This window comes from Pleurodeles waltl, chromosome 3_1 (assembly GCF_031143425.1).
Source record: "Pleurodeles waltl isolate 20211129_DDA chromosome 3_1, aPleWal1.hap1.20221129, whole genome shotgun sequence".
NCBI lineage: Eukaryota > Metazoa > Chordata > Amphibia > Caudata > Salamandridae > Pleurodeles > Pleurodeles waltl.
The window spans coordinates 543325457-543346014 of record NC_090440.1 but is presented as its reverse complement, the minus strand read 5'-3'; the positions used below and the strand labels follow the sequence as shown (position 1 = coordinate 543346014).

The 20558-nt window shown below is 44.6% G+C and overlaps 1 protein-coding gene across 1 annotated transcript in view; it reads left to right on the top strand.

Moving 5' to 3' along the window:
- The window catches only part of SMAD6 (SMAD family member 6), a 103295-nt gene that overhangs the window by 15856 nt on the left and 66881 nt on the right, over positions 1-20558 (top strand). The window contains exon 2 of the mRNA XM_069222870.1: positions 20247-20303. Coding sequence (XP_069078971.1) covers positions 20247-20303 — 57 coding nt within the window. The remainder of the gene's footprint in view (positions 1-20246; positions 20304-20558) is intronic.

Genomic DNA, 20558 nt, shown 5'->3' with positions numbered 1-20558 from the left:
TCATGATTGTCCAAGTGGACTAACTAACTAACCAAATCCCCTTTCTCCATTAGGAAGAAACTTCACTGCATTTTTCCATGTCTTGGATAGCCACAAAAAGTTCAAGCAGCAGCATTTGATTATACAAATAGTGTGTCACAGGATTCCAGTTTCAACCATGAGATCACCCCACATAATCCAGAATTCAGCACCAAGATTACTTTTACATCTAAAAATACGTATACACATCTCTTTGCCCAAAAGGCTCTCTACTGGATACAAGCCACACGAAAATCCTCATTTAAACTATTATCAGTCACTCGCAAGGCAAAACACTGTAAAGATCCTGAATTCCTCCAGATGACAATAACTAAATACTCTGTCTAGGGATTAACTTTCCAGAAGTGAACAATCATTTCACCTTGAAATAGAAAATAATCTACTGCAGTACTTGTAAAGGCTGCCAAGTCATGTCACTGCCTCCCAGCCAGAAAAAAAGAGCCACTGAAACCCAACTGGAGTTTAGAAGCATGGTTGAGAACCTGCTATCTCCAAACTCAGTCATGGCCACCCTGATGCACTATCTTCTTAAAGACAGGATACACAATAAATAGACCACCTGCTCTGTCCACATACAGAAGCTATGACCAGCCTGTCAAAGATCTCATTGAAGAACACAATCACTCTTTATGTGCGGACAGATCTTCTTTTCTCCCAGCGCCTGTGAAATCCAGTACTATCCCATACTAGAATACTTTTGATTTAGTCTACTTATTAACTGCTCGAGATTACATGCAGTTCGACAAACTGCCTCCCACTGTACTGTAAAAATTGCAAAAAACAAAAAATTGTTGATTTATGCTCTTCAAATACTTACCTTCCTGTGCCTCACCTGCTTCTTTTATTTGATTCCTGTTTAAAACTGGATGTTACTTATTCGACCACTAATCAGACCTGTATGTCCTCTTGCTTGCTTTCTATTTATGGCCCCGTGGTAGGTAAATTCCTTTATTAGTTAATAAAAAACATAATGATTAAAACATACAAAACCAATCAATAAATAGACACAATCTTGAAGTAAAATTGTCAAGCATAAAAAACGCACTTTCTCACATAGACGTCAGTCATTGATACAGGGTTTTCTAAGCCAACAGCAAGAAAGACTAGCATAAGATGCAAAAATTCACAGAATATCTAAAACAAGGAAGCATTAGATGGTGTGCATATTTGCAGAGAAAGTGCTAGTGTTTGACCAAGATAACATTTGGACATCGGTTTTTAGTGCCAGGCTGCTAAGGCTGCAATAAACAGATGTAACCTAACGCCATAGTGCCAAACATTGATATCTAAGACCAGAGGAGCTTGAGTAGTATGCAGACTTGTGGGAAAGCGCTGATATTTAACCAGGGCAACATTTGAGTCATCAGTAAAAAGGACTAGCATAAGGTGCAAAAACACGTGTACTGTCTAAAACTGGGAAGTTCTAGATAGTGTGCAAGTTTGAAAAGAAGGTGCTTGTGCTAAACCAGAGTAACTTTTGGACATCGATTTTAGTATTTTAGTGCAAAGTTGCTAAGACTGCAATTAACAAATTTAACCTAGGGCCAAACTGTCCAAAACTCTAATACTGGAGGGACCTGAGCAATGTGCAAATTTAGGTAAAAGGTGCTTGTATTTAACCAGAATAACATTTGAACAACAGTCTTTGGTACATAAATACTAGGGCTGATATTTAACTGGAATACCATTTGACTAACATACTTAGATACAGGAATACTAAGGTTACAATGGGCAATAAGAAAGTGCTGAAATTTAACCGGAAAAACACTTGTGCATTGGTTTTTGATGCAAGGATGCTGGGGCTACAATAAACCGGTCTAACTTAAAGTGCGAGAGTGCCAATCATTGATATGTAAAATCGGAAAGGGCGAATCAATGTGCAAATATGTGAAAAAGGAGCTGCTATTTAACCAGGGTAACTTTTGGACAGCAGTCTTTGATACAGAGATACTAGGGCTCAAATAACCAGATTTAACATAGAATTGCAAAGAGGCCAAACCTGATGGGAGAAGAAGCAGCACAGAGATGGTCCCTAGCAGCCCGCCATGAACAATAATGCCTATATGGAGTTCTTTCTTCTTAACCCATCTGCATCACAGTATCTGCCTTGGTCAGGGATTGAGAAAAAAACAGGAATTGTACTGGTTTAATATTCAGCATTGTGTTCCCTAGGTCTAGTGACTCCAGCGGTGCTGACCTGAAATATTTTCTTAACTAACCTCTTTGCTGCATAGCCTGAGTGGAGTAGATGCATTTAATGTGCTGCAAAGTTTCATCTGCCTGATAACATAGGCTTTCCTGCATCTCGTCCTATAGCCCACAACGCCTGCTTTCTTAATAAACTAATAATCACTAGCAATCTCTCAACGCTTTTATACTCTATTTCCCTACTAGTCACTGCACCAACCATTTGCATGAACAAACATGCCCCTCCGCCCCCTCCTGCTCCCAGTCTTATCTAACTCTTTTAATTCCACCGCATAGAAACTAGGATAAATGCTTGGAGGCACCTCTTTTGGGAACACAAGCCTATTCCCATCAAACACAAAATACCATATTGCCTACTAGCTTTGGGTTCCAAAATAACCTGCTACTCAAACACCTCGCCAAAGCAGAAAAGAAAAAAGATGGTTTTATTTTTCAGAAGCCTATCCTGGCCTTCATTCTTAGCCTGACTGAGAGACATGGACACTAAGGGCCTACTTAAGAGTGTGGCGGTCCGAGGACCACCACATTAGTGGTGGTTGTCGGACCGCGGCACGGTCTCACCGCCGCATTACAAAGTTAGCGGGCAGCCCTGCCAACCTACCGCCGTCTCCGCTGGGATCTGAGATCCCAACAGGCTGACGGCGGCAAAGGTTGGGATCAGCCAGGGTGGCGCTGAACTCAACGTCTACCTGTTGATCACAGCCTGGTTCTCGGCCAACCTTTACTGGTGGAGAACAAATGCAGGAGGCCACAGGGGGGCACCTGCACTGCCCATCACCATGGGCCAGGAGACCAGGCAGGGAGGCTGGAGTATCTCCTGCTTGAGTATCATGGGTGCAGTCATTTATACCCTGCTCAAGCTCCCTTGAGCTGACTTTTTAGTACAATTGGTACTAGGTTCAGGACCCTCAGAAAATATATTGTTTTAAAAAATAATGATTGATCCCCTGATCTTTATAGATGGCACGGTGCCTAGTGTCAGCTGTGAGTAGTTCTTTAAGTGAATTATTTTCTGTGCATTCTGATTATGTACTGTTATCCAAAATATCATGAAAACGGGGCTGGATAACCTACTCACGTGTGGTATTCCATAACATTAGACCTTTTCTGATATCTAAACTTAACCATTGCACCTCCTCATGCAACCTCAGGTACTCTAGGTGCTATTGGCTGCCCTTTTTTTGGGAGTTAAACCTAGGAGCAGAGGCTTTGAGGTGCTGGCGCGCTTGCTCTGGGAGTTGCACCATAATGATATTGTAGCACTTAAGATTGTTTGGCATTCAGAGGAAGTGTGAAATGTTATTCTGCCATGGGTGGTTTTGAACTTTTTTGCCAAAGAGTTTTCTTAATTCTATTCACGCAGCCAGCAAGCACCACACATAAATCGGGCTGCTCGACACAAATTCATTTCTATTATTATAGTTGAGTTAAGATGACCTTACTTGTTCCTCTTGGCACGCCCTCGCCCCGTTTCAAAATGCTTCTGGATAGCAGTGCTAATAAAAATGTTTGACTCGACATAGCATCGTGTTTACTGAGAATAAGTCATGAGCATCGAAGGTAGTCTTGGTCCCAGAAACATATTGACACCTGCCAAAAACCAGTTATGTTCTACGCTGTAGATGCTGTAGTCGAATTTATTTTCCCCATCACTAAATCGCGAAAAAGGGAGCACTCGTCTCCTTTTCAAATTAAGTTGTAATGACCCCCTATCGTTTATCGGGCTTTATAAGGATGAAGATTGATAAAATGCCTATTAAGTTTAGCTCCTAGAGTCGATGCTGGTGCTTGTGGAATAATGCACACAAGGGGAGGAGATGTGAACTAGCAGCTAGAGCTGCTGACTTTGGAACTGGGGAACCAGTTTCAAATCTCAACCTTGGCTCAGCGTTCTGTAATTCTGGAAACATCAATTTATCATCCAATGTCTTGAAAAAGTACTATGCTTATTCTTTTGTAAAGCTCTTTAACTTGCTTGGGCCAAGTTTGCTCTATATAAAACTGCAAAAAACATATGGCTAGCTCCTTCATTGTAAACACAATGACTGTCGGTAAGAAATTGGATTTAGCTTGGGTGAGCACCCTCATCAAAACCTAATCGCAGCCCTTCTCAGGGTGAACCTGTTAAGCTGAGCTCAGTCTACTGGCAGGTATGGCACAAAGCAGACAATATGAACTTAGGGCGAGGTGTAAATTATTATTGTATTACCAAAACAGTAATAACTGTGAGATTCTAAGTTATAAAACCCCCAAACTGAATTAAAAGCATAGAGTAAAATTGTAATACTCAAAAGGACAAAAGTGTAATAAGGGGAACCGGGGATATGAATTTTTAAAATTTTAAGAAAAAATAGTGCCAAAAAAGCACAATGTGCTAGTGATGGTCAATGGTCGTGGTAGACTGGTACATAGGTGCAATTTGAGGATTTAAGGATTCACAAGCTCAGTTCAGCCTAGTCAAAAATTGTTCTTTCTTACGGCCTCATTATAAGATTGGCGGTCCTAGGACCGCCAATGTCATGGTGGCGGTCGGACACTTGCACTCCAGGCGGTCTGACTGCCACATTACAACCCTGGTGGTCAGACCGCCAAGGGATCACCGTCCCCACCACAAACATGGTTCCTTATGGGCTTACGGCAGTCACACTTGTGCTGAGCACAGTGGTGCTGAGTTCAGCACCACTGTGCTGAGCACAAGGCCTCTTTCTGCAGGCCTTTTTATGGCGGTTTGACTGCCATGGAAGGGCTGTGCTGGAGGCCACGGGGGGCCCTGGACTGCCCACGACCATGTGTTGTAGGCAGCGCATGGACCCACCCCGGCAGCCTCCCCTTATACCCCCCCCCAACCCTCCTGGCTCCCTCGGAATGCGCACTGTTTGCAGACAGTGCGCATTCTAAGGGTGCTGTAGTGCTGCGGGAGACCAATACAATAGCACTGAATGTCGTAATACGATGTTCTGGCCGGTCAGCCCGGTGGGGACATCGTAATACAACCAGGGAGGAGAAGCAGCTGGGTTGACAGCCACCTCATCCCTGCCAGTGTGGGGGTTGGCTCATCCGACCGCCAAACTCAAAATGAGCCCCTTAGTTTTTTAGGTTCCAATCCACCACATGAGTACACTTCTAAAGCCCCTCAGAACTTCAGGGGAGGCACTAAGAGACTTACAGGGCCTCGGGTAAAGACCAGCAGGATGGTTCAATCCAGCTCCAGTTGCCATTTGGGTAGTTCAGTAAGTGGCCTCTTGCAGCCCGTTGCCTCCCTGTAGCCACCCAGGAGGTTAGCCAAATAACCCTTGGAGTCCACTGCTTTGTCCTGGGTACAAGAGGGAGCAGGTCCAATCCTTCGGGGCTCCTCTCATGTCATAGATAGCAAGTCCAGTCTCTTCTAATCTTCTGATCAGAACACTTTCTTTAAAAAAGTGCAGAAGAAGTGAGTATCTGGAGATGTCACATTTATGCCTGCCATGAACTAATGGGTGAGAAGACTCCTGGCCCCACCTAACCAATTGGGTAAGGGTACCTGAGGCCAGCATTACCTTCTTTTCTATAGTTCCTGTTTGCCTTACTGCAAGCAAGCTCAAAATGCAATGTGTCAGTATTTTCAAAATGGTGAGGGTCTTTGGCCACATCAACCTTGGGCCCTGAGGGCTGAGGTGAGTGGTGGGAGTGTACTTTGGTAATTCTATAGCCTTCCCTCATCCAACATAAAATCCAGTTTCAAGCAGGAACTGTACCTACAAGACATTCAGAGATAGAAGTCTGGTAAGACAAAAGCAGGGTCCTCCAACAACCAAAATGTGGATGCACCAGAAATGTATTGGTATCTCCCTTTGGAGTATGCCCCACGTGTTGCATGTGGCTCAACAGACCGGTCACCCAGAATTTGACACTATGTGGTCAAAAGGAGGCCCACAGCACCACCCTGTATACTCTGTGTAGTTCTCAGGAGTCATCTTCACTCATTGAGATCAGCCCATTGTTTGCTCGTGGGATATATTTCACACCCTTTTTACACCTATCCAAGGTGATTCACTGGCTGAGAGAAGCTGGGGTGCACATGCAATTTAGCCTACATGAACTTCAGGCAGGAAGAGGTGACTTTCTGAAAGTAACTTTTCTTTAAAAATGTATTAAAAATTCAACTACACCATTGAATTTGATTTTACTAACTATTAAAATGAGTTATTGTAATTATTTGTCTAGCTGCTCTCATCCTCTAGAAAGAGTATTATTATGTAATATCTCTCCCTAGTGTTTCTCTATAGGCCAGCCAGCCTCCCTTCAGTAGAAATAGCTTTTGGGTGCTGCTATTCACTATAACAACATGGAAACATTAAGGGGGTCATTCTGACCCCGGCGGGCGGCGGTTGCCGCCCGCCTGGCGGGAACCGCCATTTGGCCGCCCCGCGGTCAAAAGACCGCTGGGGCCATTCCGACCTTCCCGCTGGACCGGCGGGCGCTAACATTATTAGCGCCCGCCGGCCCAGCGGAAAGGCGGCCTGTAACACTGAAGCCGGCTCCGAATAGAGCCAGCGGTGTTGCAGGTGTGCGACGGGTGCAGTTGCACCCGTCGCGTTTTTCACTGTCTGCTAGGCAGACAGTGAAAAGCAGGCGGGGCCCTGTTAGGGGACCCCTGCACTGCCCATGCCAGTGGCATGGGCAGTGCAGGGGCCCCAGGACACCCGTTCCCGCCAGCCTCTTCCTGGCGGTGTAAACCGCCAGAAACAGGCTGGCGGGAAGGGGGTCAGAATCCCCTGGGCATTCTCCCAGCCGGGGGAAATCCGGCGGGAAACCGCCGGACCCGGCTGGGCGACCGCGGCTGTACCGCCGCGGTCGGAATGACAAATGAAGCACCGCCAGCCTGTTGGCGGTGCTTCCGTCATACGCGACGGGTCGGAATGAGGGCCTAAATGTCTACATGTCCCACTTTTAAATACCATGCACCTTGCATTGTGGGCTGTAAGAGTTACATAAGGGTGAAATAATATATAAAAGAGAGACTTTAACCTATCAAAAGGGTTGAGTTTTGACCGATCGAATTACAGTTTTTATACTGAAACAGTCAGACTGAATGGGCTAGACCTAAAGCAGTTTTTGTACACAATAGGTGCTACAGTCCACAAGTGGCATTTAACTTCTCTTACACTATGTATCAGTGACTTAGAAGCAAGTTAAATATGCAGATCAAGAATAAGCCAATTTAACCATGATTAAGGGGCAGCACAGGCACTACTGGTTATCGAGGTGAAGTGCACCGAGGACCAAAGCTGGCAGGACTATAGGGTCTAGCAAAAGGTGAAAATCTGAGTAACTACAGATAGAAGGTGGATTTCCTGCACTCTTGACGTTAAGGTCCACTGGAATTGTGCTGCAGCCCACAGTTATGTGCAATTTTAAACAAATTCTGTGGCAAGAAAAAGCAAATTATGCTACATAGTGCGGCACAATGTGTAGCAGTATTATTTCATTGTTTTGTTTTTAACATATTAATACTATCTGGGCAAAATTCGACGGTCCTAGTACCAGTTTAACACTTCAAATAAAAGCAATCAACAATGAAAAGATAATCCATTAACATTGTCTAAAGAGCCGCCACTGAATACAGCTTTTAGGTTGCATTTATGCTTAATAACTTTTGAACCATTTGAGCTGGAAACTTTTGTAAATCCAGAAATTATGCAGCAAGAGTTGGATTGTAAAGCAAATTCAGCAAATCAATGATGCTATGGAAATAGCTGTGCCCACAGAATTGCATATGTCCAGCAGGTTGTCCATCAGTGAGACTCTGAAATGCAGAGTGAAAAATGCTTGGTATTTTCTATAGGGGTGTCAGGGCTGTGAAAGAGTTGCAGTCAGTTTTCAGCAGCTGTGCAACAGGATCCTGCAACTGACTCCAGAGTTGAGACTTTAAAAAGCCTAATTTGGTTCGATTTTTTTAAAACTGTTATTTCGGAAGAAGAGGTGATGGTCAAGCCATGATGCTGCACCTACCTAGAACAGTTTCACCGGGTTATGCTACTAAGACCACCCCCAAGACTGAAATCCGTTGAGACACAAAATGATTAGGAAACAGATGTACAGGGCAACATACCCTATATTGGAGAAAACAAATCTGCTTCATCAGTGGAGATTTATTTCTTTTCAAGTGTCATTCAGTGTTGAAGCATCATCGAGGTTTTGGTGGCCCCAAAAAGTTTCAAAACAGAAAATGACATTAATTTGTTAGCAAGGCTTTCTGGCCCTACCATATTCAGTGGAAAGCCTACCGGACGAGGCGTACGGCCCGACCATTGCATATTTTGAGGATCAGCCTCCTGAACCTGTGATACAGTCCATCCAAGAAGAGGACCTGCCGTATGATGTGGATGGACCCAAGGCCTCCTCCATCAACCGCTGCACTGCTGCAGGTGCACACACATCATGATCTGTTAAAGACTGTGAAATATTTGGGATGAATAACGGGCAGATTCTTCATCTGAAGGTTATGCTCTTGTTTAAAGCTTAAGAACCTTTCCCCAAACAGCCTGGAGGGATTTAAGCATGGTGAACCTGTCTGTACTTTTTTATTTTAAAATAATACACCAAAAAAATGAGAGTTTGTCGTCAGGAAAAAATAATAATAATAATTAAAAAAAATGTATATTGTATCCTATAGCATACGGGCAGTTTTTGCTTTATTCGCGTCTGCTACCACTGTGGTGAGCACTGCACGCCCAGAGGTGATGTGGAGTCTTGGAGGACGTCCTAATTGGGGTTGCCCCAACAGTGCAGGTAGCTGCAGTTGTGCCATCAGGAGAACCTCCATCCATTGACCTGTACGTGAAGCTGGGAAGCAAGAGGTGGGTGGGCATGGCAGCTCTCAGAACCATCTATCCCTGGTAATGTTGATTTGTACAAACAAAAGGCAGGCTATGTGTATGGGGTATGCATGTAATATATAACACTGGTATCTGCGGTGTGCAAACCTACTGGATCAGGGTGCTGGGGGTGGTGAGGTGCGGCTTGAAGAAGATGAGGGCTTGTCTCATACCACAAGTCCACTATGCAGCAACAACATTGGCTTTCATCGGTAAAATGTTATTTCTGGATTTATACGGGTATGCCTGGCAACCACATGATCCTCTCTCCATATCTTCACTAAATGTTACTGCGTAAATACTTATGGTAAGCAGAAGGCAGCAGCTGCAGACTAGCTTACAACGGGGTTTATTGCCACTTACACTTCACCGCCATCTGCAGGAAGGTGTGAGAAGGCCTGTGATATCAAGGCAAAGAACCTGAAACAAAACATGTTCACTCTGCATAAACAAAAGGGACTTGTTGGTGTTAATAGTTTTGCAGCTTCAAACTAGTCCAGTTTTAAAAGTGACCCCCCTCCCTGGTAAATCACATTAAAATCTAATCATCGATTATTTTCTGGATAAGTTATATGCTTAACCTCATTTCCTATTTTGCATCACAGAAATACAGTTTGTGTATGGCTACAGTGTGAGTGTATTGTGGGTTTTAGGTTGAGGGCATCACGATCCACTCTGACAGCGCCTCTGATTGAAAACCCAGAACTTTAATTTGGAGTAAAGAAGATGCTGTTTCAAGTCCAGATATTCAGAGGTGCAGTAAAACACACAACATGTGAACAGAGAAGAACTATAAGCCCTAAAACTACATAGCTAATGATGAATAACCTTTTCATCACGTTTTTGCCCCAAATCGGCTATGCTCATGTAATCTTCTCAATTTCAGAACTATGCAATGCTTGTCCAACCTTACCAGGGTTTTGCACTGTGACCTGCAAGCACTGCATGTTACTCAGCCTCTTGTTCACAAACCCATGTATTATACTAAACTACTTTGTTTTTTGAGTGCATGGCTACCCTATCAAGTGTCCCAGCGCTATCTACATCAAAACCGGCCAGAGCCAAGCTAGATCAAAATCTAAAACAGATGCGTTTTTAACAACTTCCTGAAACCTGTTTCTGATTGCTCAGGTTCAGTTCTACCGATAGGTTCTTCCATAGTCTGGGTACCAGATAAGCAAGCGACCTGCCTCCACATCTCGCCGTTTTGATTACTGTGATTGATAAAAGTCCATGAAATTGAGAGCGTAATGTGCACACATTGGGGGTCATTACAGCCCTGGCGGTCTTTGACCGCCAGGGCTGTTTTGGAGGAAGCACCGCCAACAGGCTGGCGGTGCTTCCAGGGGAATTTCCCGACACATTGGTCCCAGGGGTTTAAAGCTGCCCAGGGGATTACGAGTCCCTCTTCCGCCAGCCTTTTCATGGCAGTAAGAACCGCCATGAAAAGGCTGGCGGAAAGGGGAGTCGTGGGGCCCCTGCATGTACCCATGCCACTGGCATGGGCAGTGCAGGGGCCCCCTGCCACGGCCCCGTGGAGCTTTTCACTGTCTGGTGTGCAGACAGTGAAAAGCGCGATGGGTGCAACTGCACCCGTCGCACAGCCGCAACACCGCGGCTCCATTTGGAGCCGGCTCCCGTGTTGCAGCCGAGATCCCCGCTGGGCCGGCGGGCGGAAACCAGGTTTCCGCCCGCTGGCCCAGTGGGGATTTCATAATAGACCCCGCAGAAGTGTGGCTGCATTGGCGGCCGCCCGCCAAGGTTGTAATGAGGGCCTTTATGTTATTTGGTGCTGTGGATTGTGAGTGTTATTTTAGTGACAGCATCAAAACTGTAGACACTACCATAGATGTCTCTGGTGTTTGAAACATCAGAGGAAACCCCAGGGCACATGTGACCCTGTTCTTTTGAGGTCCCCTCCCTTTCCCCCACCCCGTGTTCCTACCAATATTAGCACAATTTTTCAGTGGGAGCCATTGCTAGAACTACAGATATGATGATGTTGTGGTGCACCCATCACCTGACATTACACTGACAATATTGATAAACCTTTACCTCTAGGCACCCATCACCTCAACGTGACAACACTCAAGCATCCAGCTTCCTAGGATTGCTCTTTGAACTGTAAATAGGCCATGCCACGGTCATACCAGCTTGATGTGACAGCCGTGTTGTGGTCAATGGGGTGTCGAGGTGAAAAGATGCCGCTGCTTGCCTTGCTCATCATTCCTGTACCAAACAAGCTCCTAAGGAGCTTTAAGGAGAGTGAAGTATGTCCATGCATTTGCCTTGCCCAGCTTGGCTTGCACGGTATTTTACTAATCCAAGCTGCAATGCTAGACCTGAAATGGTGAATTAATATGCCATAGTGTGGTTCCCTCTCCTGCTCCAATGCCGGGGTGGCTCAGTTACAGTGTCTGTCTTCCTCTCCGAGTACGCTTATTTGTTTTTCTGTCCTCTTCGCTCCCTCCCTCACGCGTTTTCCTCCCCGTGTCTCCTGCCACCGTGCCCAGGCCCCCTCCGCCCCACCTCATGATTGTGTGTCTGTCCAGTCATTGCTGGCTGGAGGGAGGGAAGCTCAGGGTTAACTCTGAAAATATTTTTCAACAAAAGCTGAACGAATGTGTGATGTTTTCAGGCTCCTGCAAGGGCAGTGGGGAGGAAAATGACAAATATCTTCTGATTAGTTTTTTTTTTTTTTTTTATAGTCTGGACCACGTCAAGCAGACGCCAAACTTGTTTTCGTTGGCATAGATATTTATTGAAAAATAGAGTACAAAGGAAAATAATTATATATTCATGTTTTAAAATCCATAGTGGCGATCCAGTGAAAACGATTCCTGGCGGAATCGGGCTTGAAGGGAGCACATCGGTAAACACAGATGCACGAGCCAAGACTGTTAAGCGCTTTCATTCCTTTGAAAGTTGTGAAATAACATCCGCCGCGGCAGCCTTTCTACCAAGTGTGGATAGACCTGGAGACAGCAGTAGCTGGCAGGAGATGATGTGCAATAAACCTTTATGATTCTGTGGCCAAAACATTTAATAGTATTTTTGAAAGCGGAAAGGGCCCTTCTGCTGTCCTAACAAGGGGCCTGAATCCAGCTCCCTTTCGTTGCCCACAGCATGACCCGCGTTTGATTATTTTAGAGGGGTACAGAGAAGAACACGCCTGAAGTGCGTGTTTCTTTTTATGCAGCGTTCAAACATCGTCAGGAATCGCACAAGTAAAGGTCCTTTTGCCTAAATCTAAGTTGTTTTCTTTTGTGTTTATTTCTTGAGCAACTTTCAGGAAACCGCCTTGGAAAGGCTAGTTTTGCCGCGGGGGCCCGACGAGGGTGGGAGTAAAGCAGATTTGTTTTTTTCCTTTCCTCTTCTTTGGCCTGGCATTCTGACGCTCTTTGAAATGAGATCGGTTTCAAGTTATGCTTTAAAAGCCTTTCCCCCCTTTCCCAAGGAGGTCCCTGTGCTCTTTAGGAGGGGAGAGCTGATAATACACAGTCTGCCTGCTGCTGGCGCCAGCCTGGCGAGCTGTTTATCTGGCTGGCTGCAGAGAGGCAATTACCTCTGCCTCACTTAAAGCCACAGCCTCCTCTTTAAACGCCTTGTTTTATGAAAAGAAGAAAAACAATTAAAGGGCTTTTTTCCTGTTTAAAGCTCTCTAGCGCATTTTACAAACAAAAGGACGATTAAAATCTGCTAGAAAAAAGTACATTTAAAAAAGCTTTAGAAGCGCTGTCTGAGGTTAGCGGCCCCAATACGCCTTTCCGCTCTGTTTTACATACTCTCGTCTCCTATTTATCAATTTAAAAAGATGGTTAGCGAAGTGTCCCATCTCGATGTTAAAGAAATCATGACAACTGTGCATGCATATACCGTAAACCTCTGCTTCAAAAATGTTTACTAGTGAGCGACCAGAGGAGGTGATGGGTAACTTAGCTGGTTAATGCAGCTGCAGTAAAGATGCGAGATAGAAGGCAGGCGCTTGTAAAGCACGGCAACTGATGGCAAAAACGCAGCGTGTGTACAACACAGCACAGGTTAGTTTCTTCATTTGAGTTTTAACGCGTCTGGGCCATCCAAGGCTACATGTAGCGCGGTTGCTTCGAGCAGTACTCGTGCGCCTGACTTTCCGGGGGACTCTCAGTCTGGGGGTCGTTACATTAGTATTCTAGGTCTAAATATTGGTCCTTTGAAGCAAGCGCGACTTGTCTCGTGTCCGCCTCATACTCAGGCTGTCTGTTTTCTCTTATGAGCTTCTCCAGCTCTCCTCAGCTAGGATCCTCCCCCTCTTGGAAAAAAACATAGTCCCGGAGCCTCGGGCTCCTCCGAGGCAGACATGCTGTCTGGGGCCTACAAAGAACTTTAAGTGGTGGCTGCAAATAGAAGGTGTTGCCCTGTCCAGCCCCAAAGGAACAAATGCAGTTCTGCATTCAAGGTCAAGCAGACAAGAAACATTCCTCTGGTATCTGCACCCCGCCCCTGCAGCCTTTTATCGAGGGATTTCAAGCTAGACTCGAGACGCCCTGGCGACGCGGCACCCCAGAGTGCTTTCGTTAGATTCGCGTGGGATTTGGTTGAACCTTGAGGGTTCGACAAGGGTTAGTGAGGTCACAAACAAGCGCCAACTTGGAGCTGTAGGATGTAAAATATCAGGCGCTGGGAGTGTGCATAAAATTGTGGCAACGGGGCCACTAAACAGCTGTGAAAGCCCTCCTTTGAGTACTTGTAGACCCGACCGTCCAGTTTATCATAATTCCAGGGAGTGCTCCCAGAGTAGGGACAAAGTCTAGGTACCTGCAGAAGCTGCAAAGTTTCCGGGCACACCAGAGTTCAAATCTCCCGAATATTTTAGGATGCCACATTAGGAAATACAAATTGCATACTTTTCTTTAAAGTTAATGAAGACCATCATTCGGCATTAGGAATTGCCTGTGACAGTTATGTTGAATTTCGGGTAGGTGCATTTTACTCGACATGTGATCATGCTAGCGCTCTAAAGTGATAACAGGGAAACATGCTTTTCGATGTAAAAACACTCAAATGTAATGTGTGCGACGTGACAACTTCCGATGCCTGACTTTAAGATGGGGAGGATTATGTAGCTGCTTTGGCTCCCTGTAACTCTTCTATAGTATAAGACGTATGTTATGTTGATTTGTTATTTGCACTGTCACCCGAAAGGTGCTGAGCAGGTGTCCGTCTAGCCAAACCTATGCCTAGTGAGACTGCTTGAAAAGCCAGGTGTTCATCTTATTGCAGAATTGAGGAAGTGAGGAAGAGCGTCTTTTGTGTAGCGGCAGGTCATTCCACGCTTTTGGAGCAATGTAGGAGAAAGTTTGGCCACTGGGTCTGTTTTTCCAAATGCATGGGATGTCTGCAAATAGGAATCTGGGCAAGCGGAGGTCCCTGGAATGTGCATTTGTGAAAGCAGATGGAGCTGTTGGGAGTTTGAATTGTGCTCGTTTGTGTATGGAGAGCCAGTGGAACTCCTAGAGGTTTGGTGTGAAGTGAGTGCGGTGTGGAAAGTCAAGTTATTCTGGCCATCTCGGTACGCTTCTTGTTGATTTCGGCATAGAGGATCTTCCTGTAGTCCAACTTGCTTGTGAAAAGGGTGTGCTTGATGCGTTTCCGGATGCTGATTGGGAGCCATTTGAAAATATTCCTCAATGTCTTCAGGGTATGGAAGCATAATGTGGTGACGGCGTTGACTTGGGCAGTCATGTCAAATTTGCTCTCAATGACGATCCCAAATTTCTTGTCATAGGCCGTGGGGTGGGTGTCCGTCCTAGCTCTGTTGGCCACCAGTTGGAGTCCGCTGGTGAGAAGCGCTCTTCACGTAGATCACAATTTCGATCTTGTTGGTGCTCAGCTTCAGAAAGTTGCTCTTCATCCAGTAAGCTATTTCAGTCAAGCAGGCATTGATCTTGATCTGGGTACTTGACGTCTTGTCCATGAGGGAGAATTAGCTGTGTATCGTCCGTTTAAGAGAGGATGTTGATTTTGTGAGAGTGTATGATGTGGACTTAAGGAATTATATATGTGTTGAAGAGGGTTGGGCTGAGGGTAGATCCTTGTGGAACTCCTCAGATATGAAGACGCATGCATCTGAGGTGTACGGCACCAGTCAAGAAGGAACTGACCTATCTGAGTGCATGTTCATGGATTCACATACTTTTTGTGTACCTTCCTTGTATTCACAAAGGTGGAAATTGACCAGCTGCCTTTCTAAACCAATGTAACTAGGGACCATCTACTTAATGAGGAATGCCCTGTTTTCCAGTTTTCTGGTTGGCCCACATTTGACAACCAGATTCTGCCCTAGTAAAGGTTTTAAATACATAAGAAGACTTCTTCTCACATCCAAAATATAAATCTCTTTCCCATCTGTGGATGAGAATAATAGAATTCTGGTTGAATTACCTCCTGTTCCCTATAAAAATGGGAATTCACATTTGGAAACACATAATAAATTGTTCTTAAGACAATCCTATCTTGAAAAACTCTACAGAAACAATGTTTATTTATTAGTGTGCCAAACTCTTCAGGTCTCCTAGCAGAAATAATATCTACTAGGAAAAAAAGTTTTAACAGTGGGACATTTATAATCTGCGTCCCCTTACGGGTTGTATAGACAATTCTTTAATGATTCCAGAACGGAAATCAGATCCCATGAAGCAGATAGGCTGTTTTTTTGGTTGTTCAAGGGCCTAGCTAACATCTGGCAGATCCCTCCTAGACTATCACCCTCCGGTTTTTCCAGGCGCTCCTAATGGACATTATGGCTGCCCGGTGTACAGTCACTGTAGCTACGCGCAGCCCCACTGTAGCTCCATCCTATAAAAACTTCAGGATGTAAATAAAATCATCAGTGGTGGGATCCAAAGCTTTCCTAGCACGCAACAACTAAAAGTGCCCCAGTGTCTTAAATAATACCTAAATGATTCTTATCTTAATAACAGAAAAAGAAGAGGCGAAGGTGCTGTTGGTTATCTTCATTCCTCTGAGATCCTCAGAGCTGTCAGAGGGGACCAATTGGCGTGGGGCCATGCTGGGGCTACCAGAATGACCTGAACTTGCTCCCGTCTCACTCTGTGTAGAAATGCTCATATCAGTGGAAAAGGAGGAAAGGGCATATAGGAAATCCTAGGGTCACTTGCATGGCAGAAAATCTACTGCCCAGGCCTACTTCACCCTTCGCCCTTGAACAGAATGTTGGAACCTTGACATTTTCTGTGGAATCAAATATGTCTGGATAGTAGACCTCATTGATGCTTTAAGAGCTCAAACATTTCCGCTTGCAGTGCAATATCCAGAGAAGAGGGGGCTCTCTCTGCTAAGTTGACCTCTACTATAGTGCACACTCGCTAGTATATGAAGTGCTGAGAGAGAAATCAGCGATTGTTCATCCCACTGGAATAAGATGAGATCATCCACCAACGCACGTCCCTCTTCACCTGTTGAGTTAGTTTGATCCTTATCAACAAATTCTGTGAATTTGGAGACCAAATTGCTAGAATCCATGCCATTAGTCTGTGCAGTTGGAATTTTACCCATTGAACAAGGAAAAAAGTTGCTGCTAAATCTCATTGAACCCTTAGCCAGGATGATACCTCTTAAGCCTCTTGCACCATCAGATTTCTGATATGAGCTTGAATTCTCTTAGCTCTGCTTTCTGGCAACATTACTGTCCCACAGTCCATGCTGCAGCTTGCACCTATAATGGTAGGATCTTGTGACTGGACTAGATTGGATTTATTTCTCTTCTAATTTATAAGGAATCCATGCTTTTGAAGTAAAGAGAACTATGCGGGTATTGGAAATGACCACCTCCCTTGACGGAGCTTGGATAAGCCAATCGTCCAGGTATGGGTTCAGAAATATCCAGTGCAAATGAGAAGGAAACAAGGAAAGTCAACATCTTTGTAAAAACCCTTGGAAAGTACTTTGAACTGGAAGTGGGAGTTTCACAATGCAAAAAGCAGAAACGCTAGGTGCATCTCCCATACTGGGATGTGTAGATATGTGTCCTGCAAATCTATAGATGTAAGGAAGTTCCCTGGATTTATAATTGGCATTCTAGATTGGAGAGTCACCATACGGAAAAGAACAGTCTTGATGCAGGAGTTTGCGCATTTTAAATCCATGACAGCCTACAATGAACCTGAAGCCTTTTAAATGAAGAAGAATATTTACTAAACCTGTGTCCTTTTTTCCAGTTCTGGTACTGGAATGATGGCTCTTTTTTCCAGCAATGTTTCGATCCATGATAATAGCGCCAAAAGTTTGATATTTTCACTTGGTAACTGAGTATGGAGGATGCCAGTTTCTGGCAGCCACTCTGAGAAATCTGTAGCACAGCCATTCTTGACTACTGAAGAAGACCTATTTATCTGAAACCTCCATCTCCCAAAACCTGGAGATATTTCTGAATCCTTCCCCTAACTGGTACAGAATCAGATGCCGCATAGTTGTCAGGGTTTCTTCTTGGCTGGCCCAGTGCGCTTGGAGGCATCCTTCTTGGGTGAATATCTTTTCAGATGATACTTTATTTACCTGATCAATGAGGATTTAACTTCTTTTTTCAGGGAAGATTTGAGGAGCAAAAAAACGGAACTTTTGGGAACCTAAAGTTTCCTTGCAATGCAAGGCATACTTGCTTTCTTTGAATCCTTTAGATATCCTAGAGTCCAACTGCTCTCTAAATAGCGTGCAGCCTTGAAAAGGAATTTTCAGAAGAGCTGTGTGCTGCCTTCCATTACCTCATCCTTATGATTTTTGCATAAATTTGTGCATCCAATGCCATAGCTGCTATTCTAATGATGTCCGAGTAAATGTCCACCAACAGCCTGACCTGCTGTTCAATCGCAGACAATAATTCAGAACATTCATGATCCTCCTGGATGGCTACTGCTAACCTATCAAAGTCCTTTACTATAGATTGGGCCAAAAAAATTAAATAGGTTACTTACTTTTTACATAAGATTTTCGTCAGAAAACGCTTTCTTTAAAGAAGAGCCCAGCATCTTATCCAAAGAATCTGATGAAGAACAGACCTCTGGGTTTTTTGAGATTCTGGCATCAGGGTGGTCAGGATCGCATCAATCGTGATGTAGAATTCCCCCCCCCCTCCAACATATATAGCTTATGTAGGTTTCTTGAAACTAAAGACCAATCCGATTCTTTCAACTTCCCAATTACCATAGCCTTCATTTTCTTATGAAAAGACATGGTTATGGCAGATGCCACCCTCAGCCTGGAAAAGAGGGAATCCCTAAGTTTCTCTGATGTGGGAAAGAATTTCCAACATCTCCTCTATTTTGATATATTTGCCAGTTGATGTAGTTGGAACCTCTGTATCTGACAAAGAAGAATCTTGGTCATCAGCAGCATCAAGGGGCTTATAACCCTTCACATTCTTATTTTTGTTCTTAGGCTTCCAAGCCAAAGCTTTTACCACTGCTGCCTCAAGTTATCTCCTGGATTTCCGTAGGAGTCACAAGATCCATCATGTTGCCTTAGGGAGCAACTCAGTCCTCTGCCAGGAAAGCCTGGACGGGATAGGACCTTCCTCATCTGAGGAGGAAGAGAGGGGGTGCCTCATTTTGGCTGTTCCTTTACTTCATTCACATAGAGCCCGCTCTCCTGTAATGTGCGGTGCTCAACACGACGCCTGCTGCCCCCCAAACCAGAAAGCAGGCACCAGAGCCACTTGGACTTCCATCATGGCCTGTCCTGCTGCATCCACGCTCAGTTGCTCTGCCTCTCAGACCTGCAGGGTGATTAGGAAACTACGTTGCTGAGATTGTACTGTATCTTTCCACGGAAAACTGAATCCATGCGAACAAAGTAAAAAGGAAAATTTTATATATATATATATATATATATATATATATATATATATATATAATATGTGTTGTAAACCTTGCACTGACGATGTTCTACCTGCACAGTTAAATCTTATTTGAGGCAAAAAAACTGGAGAAGTGTTGGAGGGGAGGGGCTTTTATTCTTAAGAAAGGTTATTGCTGTTGGTATCTTGAGAGATAAGGCTGCTTCACTGGTACTGAATTCGAGGAAGGGACGTAGGGGTAATGGTAGTTTAGGTTAGGTCACAGTGGTAAAAAAGGCATTCAGCAAAAGTAGCTAGAAATGGTAGAGTTGCCACATCAGACGTTACATTTCATATTCTGGGATGGGTGGAGTTTAGGGGTGATGAGTTTTTTAGGATACAAGGATGGGTGGCGTTTAGGTGTAAAAAGGGCTTTTAAGTTTTGGGGGACAAGGGTGGGTGTACTTTTAGGTTTGATGAAAGGGATTTGGGGTGGAGTGTAGGGTAGAAAGGGCTTGGGTGGAGCTTAATGGTGAGGGATGTGTGTAGTTTAGGCATGGTGAGGATGCTTTAGGGGGCAGGGATGGATGGTGTGTTGGGTGGTGAGGGTTCAGTGAATTAGAAGCATCCAAAGTAATTGTTTGACAAAGTAAAGGTACACATCTTTAGAAATGTCCCCTGAAGTAAAGCACTGAAATAAATACCTCAAACAAAAATGTTTCTGGAAGGCAGACCTACCTTCATTACGCATTTACACCTTAAAAAATAAGCATGCCAATTCGTACTGCACATTTCCATTAAACGGTTTAGGTGAAATCATTTCTCAGTAAAGGTATTCCATGAACTTTTTCTTTTTTATATTAAATCTCATACAAACAAGCTGGCATTAGGCACCTAAGGTGAATGAATACACCCTATCTCTATGAGAGGAAATGTGGGCACCAGGTGGATTGCTAGTAATGGCACTTGTCTGTGGCTTGGACAATACGCCCCCAACCCCAGATGTGAGAATTGCACCCATGAATAAGTGAAAATACACAAAAGATGTGGCATCCAGGAGTGGGTGAGGGCACCCCAAGTAATTTCTGATCAGCCCCAGCAACACAAGAACAATATTTTGTGTAGGTGACTCCGACAATCCCGCCCCCTTCCCTCTTGCGGAGCTAGTCACATGCACAAGAGCTGGGAAAGCGTCCCTCACATTTTAAAATTAGATGGAGTTGTAGAAATCACACATGCACATTGTCATTGATGTCTGCCTCCTAATGTTACTCTGATGTTAAGTGTTGATCGTTTTTTTGTCCTTGCAGAGTCCCCACCACCTCCCTACTCCCGGTTGTCCCCTGACATGGAGCGAAAGCCACTGGGTGAGTGAAATTTTGATTTGTTCTACAGCAATGTCTTTTGCATATGATTTTGTTGTATAGAAGTCTTTTGGTGCAGTGGCGAGAATAAGGTAATGCATATGCTGTATAGTGATATAGCAAGGTCAAGAAGATAGAATAGCGGTACATTGACTACTATGTCTGAGTTCAAGAGCAGGAGCTGGGGACTTTGATGTACATAAACCCTCACTGGCTACACGAGTGGATAGGATGCAGTTATTCAGAAGTCGATCCGCT